General features: G+C 33.1%; 2 protein-coding genes across 2 annotated transcripts; one reads left to right on the top strand and one right to left on the bottom strand.

The window, feature by feature from the left end:
- Window positions 1-1621: 1621 nt before the first annotated feature.
- On the bottom strand, window positions 1622-11036 carry LOC129889762 (novel plant SNARE 11). Its single transcript, XM_055965189.1, has 10 exons — window positions 10587-11036; window positions 10379-10471; window positions 7704-7797; window positions 7567-7604; window positions 6156-6244; window positions 4930-5009; window positions 3563-3619; window positions 3363-3455; window positions 3197-3271; window positions 1622-2082 (listed from the first exon to the last, which is right to left on the bottom strand). The coding sequence occupies exons 1-10, from the start codon at window positions 10661-10663 to the stop codon at window positions 1993-1995; spliced, it is 786 nt and encodes a 261-aa protein (XP_055821164.1). The 5' UTR covers window positions 10664-11036; the 3' UTR covers window positions 1622-1992.
- A 3686-nt stretch (window positions 11037-14722) lies between these two features.
- Window positions 14723-18429, top strand: LOC129889760 (uncharacterized). The gene is made up of 3 exons (XM_055965188.1): window positions 14723-14876; window positions 15027-15103; window positions 18064-18429. Exons 1-3 carry the CDS (start codon window positions 14809-14811, stop codon window positions 18087-18089), a joined length of 171 nt encoding a protein of 56 aa, XP_055821163.1. The 5' UTR covers window positions 14723-14808; the 3' UTR covers window positions 18090-18429.
- Window positions 18430-18436: the final 7 nt, after the last annotated feature.

The following is an 18436-nucleotide window of genomic DNA, read 5'->3' as shown; positions in this document are numbered from 1 at the left end:
CATGTTTACTACAGAATGTCCGTGTATATCATACCTCTCTACACCTCATTTATATGATTATATTGAGTATGTTATAATTATTCAATTTATATATGTCAATTAAAAAATATAAGATCTCTCTATAAAATTTGACTTTAGGTCCCCAAACTTGTTGAGACGGCCCTGAAATTGGTTTGGATTTTTTTAAGTAAAACCAAATTAAATAATGTCGATTATTCATTTGTATATCCCGTGGACAGTACTCTTTTGTTAGTAGGATATATTATTAATAGAGGCTACATTGTACATTGTAGAGTCATACGGACATGTGCATGTCTTTTACATGCATCATACATCGACAACCTTTTAAATGAGTAGATAAATTTCATTTAGACACTAAAATTATAACATATTTTAATTGAATATTTGAATATACGGTAAAGTATTCTTGTTAGACACTTCCGATTCAAAAAGTTGAAAAACCTTTTGCGCGTATTCTTAAGTGCTCATTACATATACAAATCGATCACTTAAAAATATGTTATCTCCTTTAATTATACACATTAACTTCAATTAGAAAATGTTTGGAGGTTTACTGCTTGTTGAAGCATACACGTATAATTAAAGAAGGTGACGTATTCTATGTGATTAACTCATATACATAATGGAGATTTGAAAACATGTGTAATAGTTTTTTGAAAATTTAAATCGAAAGTGTCCAATAGAAATACTTTATCATGTGTTCTAGTGCTCAATTGAAACTTGTTATAGTTCGAGCTATTGTCTAAATAAAATTTGTCAATATATATTCAAATATTTACGAGTCTTTTGAACCAAATGTTTCACTTTTTATAGCCTTAAAGGTGTTGTTTAATTTTCATGTCATGGTGCATGCATGATAATTAAAATTATGACTGTTGATCATTTGTCCAAGTATAATTAAGTTCCTAGTGTATATGTATATATAATTAAAATTATTCTTTTAAATGGATTTAAATAGCTGAAAATGCAGTACTATGATAATACTATAGAAAAGTACCCCCCCCCCCCTTCATCTCAGTTTATGTATTTGATCTCAAGAGTCAAACAAATTTTTCATGTCTTTTATATATTTTAAATTGTTAATTATTATAACTTATAGTGTTTTTTTTACGTATTTTCCAAATAAATAAATTTTATTTTTAAAAATTTAAAGATTTTATATCTAAACTCACGATAAATTCGAAATTCGAATTGGAAAACACCACCATGACTTGGTTGGGGTTGTAGCAATCATTGTTGTGAATATGTATTGTCAAAATTTCCACTTTACAAAGATAACATTTCGGTGATTGATCACAATAAAGGATAAAAAAGCAATAACGCAGAACTATTCTAATTTGACTAACACACTAAATTGGAAAACATTGAACAAGGCCTAATAAATTCAAATTATTTTCCACCAAGGCTTTGTGGGAGGAAAGAAAATACAGTGGAGAATCTACAAAATATTAACATTACAGGGGACAAGTTACCAAGAGACAACAGTAAATATTATTAAATCCTTACTTGATGCAAAATTAAAGAAGATTTTAAAAAAATAAGTGCAAAGGGTAACTCAAAAAATATCTTGCTAGCGATTAGCATCAACTTGTTGGAATAATTGAAGAATAACTAAAAGAGGTTCATTAGTATAATAAAGATTAATGATGCTATTATACAATACTGGTCTATGCACAAATCAACCAGTGCCAAAGCTTTGTGTAGATCAAATTTTCCTCCATAGAATTAGAGATAATAATCATACAAACAAATATCATATAAATCTATCCCATTAAACATTACAAAGAATGGAAAACTATCATTACCAAAGAGAAGAAGGGAGACTCTTCTTTTTTGAACCAGGTATTTCTCCTTCACCCCTTGCCTTGCTCGTGTGCTCAGACCACTCTCTGTTCTTAAGTCAAAAACCAAGTAAATCCGCCGGGAAGTAAATAATGCATTACCCTTGTGAATATGGTTGGCTTCGAGATTTCAGTAAGGATAAGCAAGTAATCGTCGACTAGGTGCTGGAGGGGCTAATCCAGGGATGTCCCGGATGTCTTTGTTGTGCGGATTTACAATCTGCAAATCCATATATTAAAGTAGTGTTAGCCTCAAGATATGTTATTGCACCAAATACCAATGATAACTTTACATCAAAAGGGGCAAAACATGATCAAGCCTTATGAAGAAGTGAACATTGGGTTCCATCAAATGGTACATCTCCAATTCTTATGTCTCTATAAACTGACGCCTTTAATTTCTATCAATATCATTGCTGCTACCAACTGGGACTAAAGGTGAGTCATATCTTTAATAAAGACCCTTCAGGCTCACACCACTAACAAACAAATGGTAATGCTGCATTCATGACAACGTAATGGAAATGCAAGTTGCTAACATAAAACTATACATCAGAATTTCCATTATAATCAGATATTTCCTATTCAAAGATCAGCTACCCACCTTGCGCTGCACTTTCCCATGTGCTACTGTGATTTTTACTATACAGTACTTCATAATTGGACTAGCTAGTAAACATTCATAAAATGCAGCACTAACATTGGATAAAATTACATACATGTACTCCCAATCAAAATTAGATATAACAAAAGCCTTCGTTAGGATAACTAGCAACAGACTTTTTTTGGGAAAACTAGAAGTTTAATTATGCTATGATTGATACTTCATATCCTACAGACTATAGTTTATGTGCCGAAGTACCTACAATGACAGTTAGTAGGCGTAGCTTTATGGTTAAAAGGTACAAGAAATTGTGCCATGAAGTGCTAGATGGGTGCATAGAAAAATCAAGCAAAAAACGTAATTGCCAGTATTGTACTAACATTGTCAAGTGCAAGATCACTACAGTGTTGCAAAAACGAAGTACAATTGATGAAATCCAAACTGATGCTCAGATATAGTTTACTATGCGAAAACATAATATTTGATAAATAATACTAAGAGCCTGTTTCGATCGGCTTTTGGCTTGTTTTTATCATTTTAGCTTAAAACCAAGTACTTATAAGCACTTTTTCAAAATTAGTCAAACACTTCAAAAGTACTTAAAAGCTATTTTGGCTTAAAAGCACTTAAAATAAGTCAATCCAAGTAGACTCTAACATGAGGAACGTTGAAGGGCATGAAAAACAAATGCATTTGGTAACACTACACAAGAAGGGGAAAGACATCTGACCTTCACAATAATGATTGTTATGACCCCAACCACAATCAGAAAGAGCAAGGCCATAATACAACGATCAGTTGCAACCTAAAGAAGGATCTTATTTAGTGTCACAACTCACAAGATGACACAAAAAGAAAAGGTAATGAAAGAGAGAGAGTACGATTTAGAAATTGACCTGCCTACCGAGTTCCTTGACCAACTGTGTAGCCTTCTTTATTGAAAAATGGATTGAGTCTAGTTCATTGACTATCCGGCTCATTTGTTCAGTCTGGGTAAGCAGGAAAATATAAAACATAGGACAAAGCAAGGGTAACAACTGAATATAAAATCACAGTCTTGCATCTGAAACATGTCAGTTTTCTCCTAATAATATACCTGTGCCTTCAGTGCTGCAGCAGTCTCGGTTCCAACATTTACAGTTTCATGAACCACCTGTGAAAAAAGAGCATGTAAAAGCCATTCTACAGAACAATGAAGCAAGTCAAAAAACCCTAGTTCACAGGACACTCTTCTCAAATGGCATCATATGCCCTGCTTTAACTAGCTCCTAATAGGCTAATACCAATGAGCATTATGCACGAAAGGAACGTTCTCTATTTAATCTACTGCCTAAGGTACCATAAAAGTTCATTACTCATTTTAGTGGTTTCAAATCCTAATGATGAATGTTGAACCTTTGTTTCGGAACCTCTATAACAACATTTTACTTGTAACAACAACATCCATCATTATGATAGTATACTCTTTGTAAAATTACCCCTCTATAACAGTCTTACTCAAATATTAATTGATTCTAATTTGCTATTTCCCACTTTTGTTGCTAGACATTTATTTTCATAATAAAGAAGCACTGATGTTTTTCTCCGTTATGTTCAGCATTCACTACTATATCTTCTTTTCCATACTTGATTTTATTATGCTTTGCTTGAGTTGAAGATCTATCGGAAAAAGTCTCTCTACATTCACAAGGTAGGGGAGTAAGGTTGCGTGTTACACACCTCCCCAAACCCCACTTGTGGGATTAAACTGGTATGTTGTTGTTGTTTCGGTCTTTCGGAACCTTTAGAAATTGGAGCGAATAACTGTAATGTTCTTAACCTAAATTTATAAAAATAAAAGGGAAAAATACTGTTTTTCGTTGGATCCAGATTTCATTTACTCCTCCTTTGACTATAATTGATACTGAATCAATATTATAGTCAACCTTAGCTTGGGAATCCATTAATCCAAAACATTCACAGAAAAAGCAAATGATAGCATTCCATAAAGTATGACATTGCAATGAGTTAAAAAAGATGTTAGAGGCGATGCCCTTTTTTCTGTATCAAACCAAATCTCGGCTAAGTTCCACACTGAGTTCCCAATTTGAGTGAAATGAATCTAGACTGTCCTATTTTTTACCAACTTTAATCCCAAAAGGAATTTGCACTTTACCAAATACAGAACAAGCCAGCTCCAACTCAGTCATGATTAGAACTCCCAAGACACTATCAAATATCTCCAAAGAAACAGCAATTCCCAAAACTGAAAAATGGAAATAAAATGAAAAGAAGTAAAATGTTTCTCATCTTAAAGGTACTGATGCATTTTTAGCAAGGACCATAACCGTGTTCATTTCTTTATCATATAATTTGTTAGTTTGGAAACGGTGGGAAGAGCAACTCAAATCATCATGAACCAACTGGTGACAAGGTTTGAGATTTTTCTTAGCAATACAAAAAACACATTAATGATATGCCAACCTTTTTTGACCTCTCAATGGCCTCATCTGTCTCATCCATCATCCTATTTCCTTGATCCATCAACTGTTGATTGCTCATATCTGCGATGTTATATCAGCACTCAGAAAGTTATAGAGGAACAATTGCTTTGAAAATATTTCAAAACATAAGGGAAGAATCAAAAATCAATGAGGTCAAAGTTCCATTGCAAGTTATCAAAAAAGTCATGTATTTGCCAGCAAAAGAGTTTCATTCACTTGAGAGGGACAAATGAACTCCTGTTATATAAGATGATTAGCTTGAACTGTTGTGTCAAAGATTCAAGAGAATCAGAATTGCTCCGTTCTAAACGTCTTTATGTATGTATATGTACATAAATGTGAGTGTATGTATACGTGCATATGTATGTAAAAAAAATAAGTTATTAATATATCAGATTGAATCGCGACAACATACACAGCAACCTAGTCTCTACTTTCAGATTTGGCTTAAACAGTTCCGGACATCTGAACCAGACAAAAGAATGTCACTCTGAATCACATCCCTCTTGACCATACTTTTCATTCCATTAGCTTTGGCATTTAATTGTGCTCCCCATACAAATATCACATATATAGAGGATGCCTCTTTGATTAAATTAGAGTCTTCTGATCAACGCTATGCAATTTGACTTGCGGCAATTCAAAAAGTGAAGGTTAAATCGTAAATTGGTTTAATGTTGAGGAAGATGAGGTGCCAATAACTTTCATTTTGTATCTTAGAAAGTGATAAGAATTGTCTGTATAACTTTAATTCTGACACCAACCATAAGCCCAATTATAATGCACATGGAAGAATTTCCTTTCTAATAGTTTAAGTTATGAGACATTTTCAGCAATTGTAGAAAGACACTTGTTATAATTTGGAATCATGCAAGGCAACCTTCTAAATTGTGTATCAATCTCAACCAGACCCTACCAGCAAGAACTGGTATTCTTTCAACGGCAGCTTTCACTACCCCACTCAACCAACAAAATGACAGAAAAGAAACCTCAAAACCAGCTCTTCAGCTGAGAAACAAGTGAGAACTATAAAAAAAGATAGGGCTACTAATCACCATATGAGAGCCAAGAAGAAATGCATCGTATATCAGTCCAAAGGAAAGCATTATATATGTCAAAACTCAAAATGCAGCACAAAAGTACAGAACGATAAGATAAATGAAGGATGAATAAAATTTAAAATGCAAAAGTGAAAGATATGCTTACTTGAAGCTAGCAAGCCATTCTCTTCAGCAAACCCTTCACTAGGACCCTCAAAAAGATCTACTCGCTTGTTCTCAATATTGCTTGCGTATCTAGAGAATGGCAGACATAAGAATTAAGTCTACAATACAGAACAATAAGAGAAAGAATATACAATAAAACCAAAAAGTTGGGGTTGTCATGTTCATCTGATACAAACATAAGTTCAAGTTCACTTTATCAACAAAAAAACATAAGTGCTACTTCTGTGTGTTCACCAAAGGAAAAACGCTGTCTAAGGGTGTCTGGTATGGAGGAAAACATTTTCATTCCGTTTTTTCCATGTTTGGCTGGTCAAAACTCTAGGAAAACAAGTTTGATAAAAATGACTTTCCCGGTGAAAGTAGTGAAAACAAGTTCCATAAGTGACATTCCAAGTTTATTGTCTCTTCCCCACCCACCAAACCCCCACTTCCCACCCATCCCACTCTCGTAGTGTTTTGTTGTATTACATATAAATGCTCTTGAAATAATAGTTTTTTTGTTTACATACCAAATATTGGAAAATAATTAAGAAACCCACTTGTTTTCCAAGAAAATATTTTCTAGGAAAACCATTTTCCTACATACAAACACACCCTTAATCTTAATATTTTAACCAGCATTGAGTAATGAGTAGTAATACTTAGCAATAAAAACTATATTCTTAGACCTCTATGCTTATTTCCATCCTCTAGGCCTTCACCAAATTCAGCTACCCAGAAGACTAACTATTAACATGAATAATCCAAGTCTTGAAACAGAAGTTATTGTCAATTTTCTCAACTAGTATCACAATCTAAGGAGTATATTGAGTTTGAATAACTCATAAATAAGCTGAACCTTGTACTATGTCCAAGTAAGGAACCTCATGTGAATATACAAGTGACATACTATGTTCTTATCAGTTGTTAAATTTAATGATTCTAACTCTGCTGCATATTCCTAGGTTCATTTGTGGGCATCGCGTCTTGAGGGAAGAAAATTCATTTTTGTAGCCTTGCAGGCACATTCAAGGAAATACTGTTTAAAGTGTTGCAGCCACTTTCCCCAGTATTACAGTCTTAACATCCAATCAAGATGTCCTGTATATAAGGGACTGCTATAAGACTTCTTGGGGAAGTAGAAGGGACCTTTCAATTTCCACAAGGCAAAGCTAACAATATAAAATATGAAAGTCAGCTTCATGGCGGGAAAGAGAAGACTTGTAATATTGTAAAGGTGCTAACAAACAACTCACTCTGGAACAAAAGAAGTATAATCTCTCTGTGCCAAGATATTTGAAGAAAGCATATATTTTGATTGATGAATCTTAAAGAAAAGTAAAGCAGTTCAAAAATCAACGGACTAATAAAATGAAGTAGAAAATGTGTAAAGCTACCCAATAAATACTTACTGTTTCTTCAGAGCAACATAAGAGTTCAACTCTTTGATCTGCACAGGAAGATGAGAAAAGACAAGATCAGTTCAGAAAAAAGCAGATCCATTCATTGTGGCATCAACAATATAGAAAAGCTTCCCAATGAACCTGACCATTGATTGTTTTTTCTCATTCAGCATCTTGGTGGTATCTGCGTCACTTTTATATTCCAAATCCTTTACTTCTCTGTCAAACTCCTTGATAAGCCTGTCAAAGTAATTAGTCATCATTGCATGTCCAATTAATTATCTGTCAGTGCATTGTTGTATATCCATATAGTTCATTTTTCAAGGAAAATAAAGGGAGAAAGCAACTAATAGTACTCCAAATCACTCGTGCATGCTTGTCATAATCCAAATTGACCACAAGGATACCAAGTACACACTAGAAACTCTTTAACACTTTTTTGTTCCATTTGGATCTCAAAACTTTGAGGAAAAAAACAAGACAAGGAAAAGGGCAGCGCGGGGAACAAAGCATCCCGCATTAGTAGGGTCCAGGGAAAGGCCGCACCCCAAAGATGTGATATAGACAACCTACCCTAATTGCAAGCATTAGTGGCTGCTTCCACGACTCGAACCCGTGACCTATAGATCACACGGAGACAACTTTACCGTTGCTCCAAGACTTACCTTCATAATTAAAAAACAAGAAAATGGAAAGTAAATCAAATCCAACAATTTTATGTTTCTTCAACCATTTGGGATGTCTCGAGAACATAACGCTAACCAGTGATGGGCATCAAACAGAAGGGAAGCCCTGGTGGCATCAAACATAAGGGAAGCCCAGCGCATTAAGCATCCCATGTTCACACAAGATCAGGGGAAGGGTCACAGCTCTAAGGGTGTGATGTAGGCAGTTTACCCTGATGCAAGCATCAATGGTTGATTCCACGGTTTGAACCCATGACCTATAGGTCACACAGAGACAACTTTATTGTTGCTCCAAGGCTCCCCTTCAAACAAAAATAACCAGGAAATTGAGGATCACTATTCTTGTTGTGGAGAGATTGAAAATTGATTATGGTTGCCAATCAATATTCTTTGCTAAGGTCATATCTGTCAGAGGCTCAGAGCATAATTAGCTACACTTTGGAGATGAAAATGGTAAATGAGAAAACGTAGATAGACAAAACTTCTGGTTCGGATTCGTTTGTGAGAGCCGACTTTTATCTGTTGTTTTCTCACACGTTTTCTGTGGATCTTTTCCTATAAACAAGAATGTTTCCTTCACCAGTTTCCTTAAATTTTCCTGACTAATTTCTTTATATATAAAGGTAGCATCTAGGACAACTTGTGCACACCTCAACTATCGTCACTTCCACCAATACAGGTATCGGATAACTTTTTTCACTTAGGCTTAGGCAAATGAGAAGGAATCACATATTGTTTTTATCTATCAGGAGATATGAACTCTAGTCTCCAAGGTTTGCACACACCTTATTGACCCTTGGGTACTCTTCCTGACTAATTCCTTAGCATCCAATTGCAGAAATACACCACGGGTAACCACTTTTCCTTTCATCTGCAATTCCCACGTTCCAAACCTAGCTATATGATCCAAACTTACAAGTAATATAGTTTGGCATTCTATAACCAACCTGATTTACATCTTAAAATGCTAAGCTCTTAAGCAGGAAGTTTATGCAAAATACTGTATTTGTTTTCCTCTGAGTACTGAAAAAGGAATCGTAATTATTTAGCATCTCATTGATGATCAACTGAGACAGTTTGTTAACATGACACAACTTCATCTTGATCTCACTAATCAGCAGTGTTATCAAAGGCGTAAAGCGCAAAAAAGCTCTAAGTTCCATTGGGGCTTTAAAAGCAGAGTGCAAATAAAGTGTGGGTTTTAATAAAAAAAAAAGGCGCAAAGGGAGAAAAAGATATAAATATATATGTTTAGTCCAAGACCAATAATTATAAACATGAATGACAAATATATGACCAAAGAAATTGAAAAAAAGATATGATAAAGTGGAATATCTATTGTTTAGTGTCACTTCTTCAAAAGAGGCTCATTGGCAAGGAAAAGTTTGCCTTAGAACCTTGATGACCACACTGAAGTGCACATAAAGCAAGGCGAAGCGCTAAACACGTTTTGAGCCTCGCTTCAGGGCTTAAGCGCGCTTAAAGCGGCCCTTTGACAACACTGCTAATCAGAATTCTGAAAAGTCTTATAGGGATTTGCAAAAGTTAGATTCTGTTCCATTTTTATCCAAGAGATTACAAGGAGATCTTCCTACATCAACTAAAACCCTCGTGGCTCGTCAGTTAGTGGCAGACAGTATTAAACTACATTACTTTGCCATTTACTGGAACGTGACAATTCCTGACAGGTATTTTTGTTTCTTCTTAAGTTCAAACTATGTATCATTTAGATACAATTTGAACTGCAGTCAACTCCACCTTGATCTCAGCATCTTGTATTAGCTTACATTGCCCATTCAACGCCTGCTCAAATAAAGGATGGTTCGGAGGTTTGACAGGGTAGAATAAAACTAGTCAATGAATGATAAGTTTTCACAATATTGAAGTAAAATGAATACGAAGGACTCATACAGCCAACCCCAACTACTTCAGAATGGAGGCGTACTAGTTGTTGTTATTATTGTAGTATCATTTGCAAGTAAGCACCTTTATTGACAATTTCTCTGTCTAAAATCCTTAATTGAAAGCAAAAGATCAAAACTTTCTTCACCATTTTCTATACTTCAGTAAATGCAAATGCAGATTGCAAAATTTAACACATTGATAAATCACTAAAGGGGACCTGCAATGAATACCTCTTACAGTCTCGCATCTTTCCTGTTAGCTCCTCCAACTGCCTGCTCTGCCTATTCGAATCCTTAATCTTCTCCAATTTCTGAAACCCATTTCTAAAACACAATACAAATACCCAAACAGAAAAAATAAAGCAACCACATCAATGAAAATGAACACTTATGATACATATTTTACTGAAATAGGAGAAGGACAACAAAAATTGCTTACGAAAGCACTCGAAAAATATCCGAAATTTGTCCCTCGATTTCCCCAAGCTCCTCGCTAAGGCCAGACAATGAAGCCATTCCTCAACGTTGGCAACAAAATCACGATAAACACAAACAATGCCGATCCTCAAAACACCAAAAAATACAACTCAAAACATCGCAAAAACAACCGAATCAATGATCAGATCGGAAAATTTCACGAATTTGAAACTTTCCGTTATCCCAAATTCTATTATCACACAATGCAGATTCAAATCGGAGCAAAAAAAAAATTAAAAAAGGAAAATTATCGGATCTGATTATGGATCTGATGAAAGTTGAGATTGTAGGATTTGATTTTTTTTTTATTTTTGATTATTTTACAGAGAAGAAATGAGAAGGAGAAGACCACCATGTATGAGCTGTGCTCGTGATTTTGCAGGCATTTTATTCAATATTTTTATATTTTTCGGCAAATATTTTGAGAATTTAAAAGCTTGAGCGTTTTGGAGGGGTTTTTGAAGAAGGTTTTTTTTTGGTAATTATTAATTAGTCAAAGATTAGTAATTAGCAATTGTAATAGTAATGTTAACCGATGTTTTAGGCAGTTCAATTAGGGGCTGTCTGAAAATGATTGGTGGGGTCCACCATGCGTTTACTTTTTTCGGATTTTCAGTAACTGAAAATTAGGTCGAGAGTATTACTTTCAAATTAATTTTATATTGCACTATTTAAATTTAGTCAGAGTTGTATGAGTTTTGTATATTGGATGGAAAATTGAAAAATAAAAAAAAAATTGTTATAGTGCGCGATTTGAATTTAGTCAAAGCTTTAATGCGGACTTCAAACATCGGATGGGAAATTTTAAAAAAAAATAGTCACATATCCAACTGTTTAAATTTAAAAAAATCGATAAATAATTAGAAATTTTTCGTTTCTGATTTAACATAAGGTTTTTAAAAAAAATAAAAAAAACTTTTCAAATTTGTGGTCTAAAATAAGTTACAGATATTTATATGGTTATAAATCATTTCATTAAGAATAAAATATATATGTTAAAATTAAATTGTTATTATTAAATATAAAAAATGTATCTTTCTTTTTATAAATCAACTAAAAAAAATCATATTAATTGGGATATGAAAATAAAAACCATATAAATTTATGATCGAAAGCATCAAATACTTGTCATGGCCATTTATTGTCTAATCTTTATAGAATCCATTTTGAATAGGCAAAACTCATATCCGGCATCTTAAAATTGTCCGCATATTTACTTAGATATCTTAATTTATTTTTGTACCTAATGAACACCTTATTAGTTCAAAATTCATTCCTATTAGACACAAAATGCTGACATGGCAAAAATATATATGTTTCACCCTAAGCGCGTAAAACAATTAAAAATAATATATTTTCTTTTTTTTTTCTCCAACTTATATACCTAAATTAATTTTAAAAAAATAGCAAAAGAAAAAGAAAAAAAAAAGAAGGCAGTCCTCTTCCTGAGCCATCATCTCTATTCCCCCGCCCCCCCCGTCTCGTTCTTTTACCATCTCCACTTCTTTTTTGGTATTTTCTTCTTTTTACTAAATCTCAAATATTTTATTAAAGCTTAATTTATTGCGAGAAAAAAATATAAATTGATTCTTTTTTAATAAAAAATTGTTATTATTTTTAGTAATTGTGACAAATTATTACTATTGGGAAGAAGATGAAGGCAATGAACAAGAATTTTGATGCTATTAGAATGAAAGAGGAATGAGTATTTAGCTTGGGTGAGCGGTAATGATGTATTATCGACACCGGTCAAAGGGATAAAATTAGATGGAGAAGAAGACAGAGGTAGGGGCGATGGTTTTCTGGTGGCACCGGTGCTGGCGCTGTTGACGACGTCGGTGGAAGGGGAAATAGGGTTGATGAAGAAGAAGGGAGGGGGGTTAATTTATTTATTTTTTAAAATGAATTATTTAAATAGAATTTTTAAAAATGGATATCGCCACCTTTTATTATTTCATTGGTACATTTATTATGTACTTGCGTTTGAGATACACACATTTTTATTTTTGAACTGATTGTCATTTTATGTCAAATAGATATAAATTTCTTAAGGTTAAAACGTCGAATAAGAAAGAGGTCTTATTGCGATATTTAAACGAAAAAAACATAAAAATTTAAGGAGCTGCTTATTTATTAAGCCTTTTGAATATTATATAGTAGTACCTTCATTGTGATTTTTTTCCCCAAGTGAACGTAGCTTTTTGGTTGGGGTTTATGTTTCTATCATGCAAATTTGCAAATAACTATAATTTCATTGTTTTTGTATAGAAGTCAACGGAAAAGGATCCTATGTTTCTTTAACTTGTTTGATGCACCAACAAAAACATTACTCCTTCTGGCATAATTTATGTAATGAAATTTAAGTGAATATAATTTTAAAAATAAAATATTATTTAAGAAAGATATTATAATATAAAATAATTAGTCATAAATATTTTTTTTTGTTATAACTTATAAATCCTTTCATTAAAAATAAAATAAAAAATATTATAAATTAAATAATACTAAATATAAAAAGATATTATTCAGTTTTTGCGACTAAGTAAGAAGAAAAGAGTACCAATATAATTGAAAAGATAAAGTAAATAGAATATTCATTGTCATGATACATTAAGACAACAAAGATGATAAAAGGTCCAAATTTGTCATTAAACTTTATGAAATGATCTTTCTTTATTATTGGGTAATAGTTGAGTTAAATATATATACCTATGCAATTACAAGACTGGTTGAGTAGCTTTTATTCATTAAGGTAAAAGTCTTTTCAAAACATGATTTATTATTTTACAAAGTAAAATGGTCATATTTTTCTTTGAACTATGCGAAATGATACATCATTGCTCTAGATTATTCACCATCGTAATAACTTACTCACTTCATTCTAAAATAAATACCACAATTGAACCTTCACCTTGACTATTTTACCTCAACTACGATACTGACACGAAGAACCCACAAAAAAACACTCATTTAAATGTTCTTGCATCTTCATCTTTAATTTTATCATTTTCTTGGCATCATTTATCATTTTACTTATGTCGTAAGATCATATGTCCTCAGACGAGTATTCATGCACTTATTTTATATGTTCACGATCAGTGGCGGAATTAAAATTTTTAATAAGGGGGTTCAAAATCTAAAAAAGTAGACACACAAACTAGTCGAAGGGGGTTCGACATCTACTATTTATACATAAAAAATTATTTTAATCATATATAAATAGTATAATCTTTCGTCGAAGGGGATTCCGATGAACCCCTGGATACACATGCTGGGTCTGCCTCTGTTCACGATAAGTTGCCAATTAATATTTATAAAATAAAGTAGAAATCATACAGACACTTGTATTCCCTATTCAATAAAGTTTGGTTGGAATGGTTTGCCACAAAGCCGCACTTGTATGTCACTTGCAGCTACATAAATTTTCAAATAGAGATGAATAAAATTACAAACAACAATTAAATATACTTCTATCATCATCATTCCAAATAAGAGGGATTTGTCTTTGGACCGGTATATTCGTAATTTTCTTCTTTCTATTTTTTGGGTCCTATTTAAAATTCTTTTTCTATTCTTTTACGCTTGAATTTCCACGTGCTTTCATACCCATAGAATAAATTTCACGCGTTGAATGTCGGACCACGCGTTTAATATTTTACAAAATGAAAGAGATTTTTTTAATAGAGTATGAAAGTAATAATTTGGAAAACAGAGCATATAGTAAGGTCCAACATACAACGCGTGGATTCTTTTTCGTGAGTGTCAAAACACGTACGTGAAAATGCAAATGTACAAAAAATATTATAAAAGAGACTCAAAAATAAAATTATGAATATATCCTTAATCGTCCAAAGGCAACCCCCTCGTATTTAGAAAAAAAAATGATAATCAAGTCGAGCTAATATTTCTTTTTCCTTAAATTAGAACAAATAAATTGTTAAAAATCTTCCTTAATGAAAAAAAAAAAGTCTCATTCCTCACTCCCAATCCCCAAAACAAAAAGAAAATAAGGGTATTGATAGAGAAAAAACAGAAAGTAGTTGGACTTAAGTTTACGAAAAACTATTTCTTTTCTGGTCCTTCATGAATCTTGAAATCTGCGTTAAACCCAGTTCTTAAAACCCCATACAAAAAAATTGATCTTGCCGGAGAAGAAGACATTCATATTAATTCGATAAATAAATATGCAGAAGAGGTTCACTCTCCTCCAGACAATTGCAGTTTCAGGTGTATTTTCTGCTGTTTCTGGCTGGTAATTAATCAACTCTATACGTATCTTTCTTTATGTTAAAGAAACGTTTTTTTCAGCTCATTTTCTGTTAAATAAACGGTTTAATGTCATCAAAAAGAGAATCTAACAAGTGGGTTTTGTTTGGATCTACGATTTTTTTACTTTTTTAAGGTATGGGTTCATGTTTGGGAGAGAATCTGCTCGGAAGGAGCTAGGAGGTTTGATTGAAGATCTTCGCAATTCCAATGGTATTCTCTAACCTTACCCCCCTTTGATAAGTACTCAAAGAAAATATATCACTTTAGAAATATGTGGTCTAAGACGATCCTTGACCATTTGTGTGATATATCATTTCATTAAGGATAAAAATGAGATTTTTAAAGGCAAATTGTTTCTAATTATACAAATGTGACGTATTTTTGGAATTAAGATGGTCAATACTAAGAATGTTAACTTCCGGTTAGTAACTAGTGCCAAACGAATTGGTATAGATGTGATAAAACTTTAGGCTTACTTAGATGTATTATGTTAATTAGATTTGACTGCAATGTGCTAGAAGCCTTAGCTGCCCAATGATGAATCTTGGGAAAAGGTTAATTAAGATATGAATGCCGTTATTTCATTTACTTTCAGTGGTAGTATGTGGAAATGTGATGAATAGATATGGTTCTACTTTGGTGTGTGCTTCTGTCACAACACGATCATTACTAGTTTACGATGCATGTACGGGCTATAGAGAAATTGTTGTAACCATTTTGTTAACTTGAAGATGAATAGTGCCAAACAAATTAGTATAGATGTAATGTAACTTTAGGCTTACTTAGATGTATTCTATTAATTGGATTTGACTGCAATATGCTAGAAGCCTTATGTCACAGACTTAGACTTTAACTAAGACCTCCGTGTGACACTTGACAACTTACTTACGAATCTTTCACGATCTTGCAAGCTCAACTAAGCCTTTGAGACTAGATCGCTAAGGGAACGCTAGATTATAAGAAAGACAAGAGAACTATTATGAAGAATGTTTGATTTTTGGTGGGTTGTTACAAATGAATGCCCCCTCTATTTATACTACTCCTAAGGGGCTTAAGTGTAAATAAAAATTGCTATACAAGCCCTTTCATATTTACAAAGAAGTCCCTACTCTAGAATTCTCTACACACTCTAGAGAATTCTAGAAAACTCTATGTCTTCCAAGACTTCTCTGTCATATTCTACAAGAATCTAGAGTCTTCTATAAACCTCTCCAAGACTCTAGGTTCTTCCTCTTTCTTCAAGATCAAGTGACAGGTCATAACACTTAGCTGCGTAATGATGAATCCTGGGAAAAGGTTAAGATATGAATGCCGTTCTTTCTTTTACTATCAGTAGTAGTATGTGGACATGTGATGAATAGACATGATTCTACTTGGTGTGTTCTTCTGTCACAACATGGTTATTACTAGTTTATGATGCTTTTATGGGCTATGTAAAAATTGTTGTTACAATTTTGTTACTTTGAATATGACATTGTGCTTTAGGGATGCTTCTATTGATAGATGATACTAAGAGAACATTGTCCATTTTGGTTATTTATGCTTCGGAAATTCTTATCTAACATTTTTTTTATGCATTTATGCATTTATGCTTTTACTGAGCCGAGGGTCTCCAGGAAACAGCCGTCCTACCTTGGTAGGAGTAAGGTCTGCGTACATTCTACCCTCCTCAGACCCCATGTTGTGGAATTTCACTGGGTTGTTGTTGTTGTAAGAGATTTTATAACTTACCTTATAAAAAAAGTTAAGAGATTTTATAAAATTTAGGAAGATAATTGGTTTTTTGAAACAAATGCAAATAAAATTTACTATTTGAATATGACATTGTGCTTTAGGGATGCTTGTATTGATAGATGATACTAAGAGAACATTGCCCATTTTGGTTATTTATGCTTCGGAAATTTTATAGGTTAAGTAAGAGATTTTATAACTTACCTTATAAAAAAGGTAAGAGATTTTATAAAATTTAGGAAGATAATTGGTTTTTTGAAACAAATGCAAATAAAATTTACTATTTTTTCTTATTGAATTTAGAGCATCTTGTGATTTAGAGCCCGTTTGGATTGACTTATAAGTTGCTTATAAGCTGTTTTCCATTTTTTTGAGTGTTTGACCGGCCAATTTAAAGCCATTTTGTGCTTAAAATAAACCCCAAAAAATAATTGGATCTGTTTGACTTAGCTTATCTAAAACAGTTTGTATTTTCAGCTTATAAGCCCAAAAAAACAAGTTATGCTACCCCAACTTATTCTTTTCAACTTATAAGCAGTTTTCAGCTTATATAAGCTGTTTCAAATAAGTTAAGCCAAACAAAACACTTAATTAGTTTATACAAATTCTCTTTAAGGATTTGCGAGAGGGGCAATCTTTTTTCTATTTTTATTTTCTTGTCTTAGGTTTATTAGCTCTATTTATGAGCAGGACTTTGATACATGGCATGGTCTATTGGTCTGTACTCTTACAGAAGTTCACTTAACTAAGACATAGGAAAAGGAAAGATATTGATCTTGCTATCTTCGGTTTCTGAAGTTAAAAAATTATTTAGTTAATTATCACCCTGAAAAGTTGGAAAAAGTGCTTTCTAGAGATTTTGGTGGAAATGTCAGAGGAAACATGGAATAATTGCAGTGCAAGAAGAATACTGGAGCATACTAGCTGCTATGGTTTTCTTTGCCTTTCTTTTATAACCAAGAAATCCATGAGGGCCAACATGGTAATTTCTTTGACCCTCTGCTCTTCTCCACTTAGAATTACAGTCTTCTATATGTAGAAGGTTTTGAACTCATGATGTGCACCTAAACCACACATCTTGCACTTTGACCAAAGGCTTGGTGGCGACTTTCTCTGCCTTCCTGTATACTGAGGATATCCTGTCCTCTTTTAATCAGTTGCAACTATAATTCAACTAGGGATGAACTGAAAGCTTTCAGAGTTCATGAGTACTTGAATTGCATGTCATTATTGCCTTTGCGCAGTCTTTACTTTAATCCCCAGTAGTTGATAGTTGATACTTTAACAAAATGAACCAGCCACGATTCTCAATTTGTTTTATTCTAAAAAAATGAAGAAGCCACGTCAAAAGCGATTTCTATCACATTTCTTCACCAGAACTAATCTTGCCAATTTTCGTAAAAGCAATCCTTTTTAAATCTTTATCTTCAAATTTGCAGGTGCTAAGGAAAGTAAGATGATGTGAGTTTGGACGACAGTAGAGAATGATGCCTCATTTCTTGTTGACGCTGAGACAACTGAAGGTACATAGACGTCGGTAAAAAGCTCTTTGAGATCGTGACGACAATTCAGATTTCATGTTTTTCTTGTTCTTCTGCTGGAAATTTACTTCCTTGTTCATGATGACTAAATCACCTTTACAATTGAAAAAGAACTCTGTATAATGATGTTCTTCGTTGAGAAGGTAGTATAATTGTGTTGGATATTGAATGTTAATTCTTACTTACTGGCTTATTTTGCCAATTCCATGGAACTATTGTAATTCTGCAGTAGAAATTCTATCTGGAAGTTTTATGTTAATAGTAGTATTTT

This window comes from Solanum dulcamara, chromosome 5 (genome assembly GCF_947179165.1).
Source record: "Solanum dulcamara chromosome 5, daSolDulc1.2, whole genome shotgun sequence".
NCBI lineage: Eukaryota > Viridiplantae > Streptophyta > Magnoliopsida > Solanales > Solanaceae > Solanum > Solanum dulcamara.
This window is presented reverse-complemented; position numbering and strand designations above follow the sequence as displayed.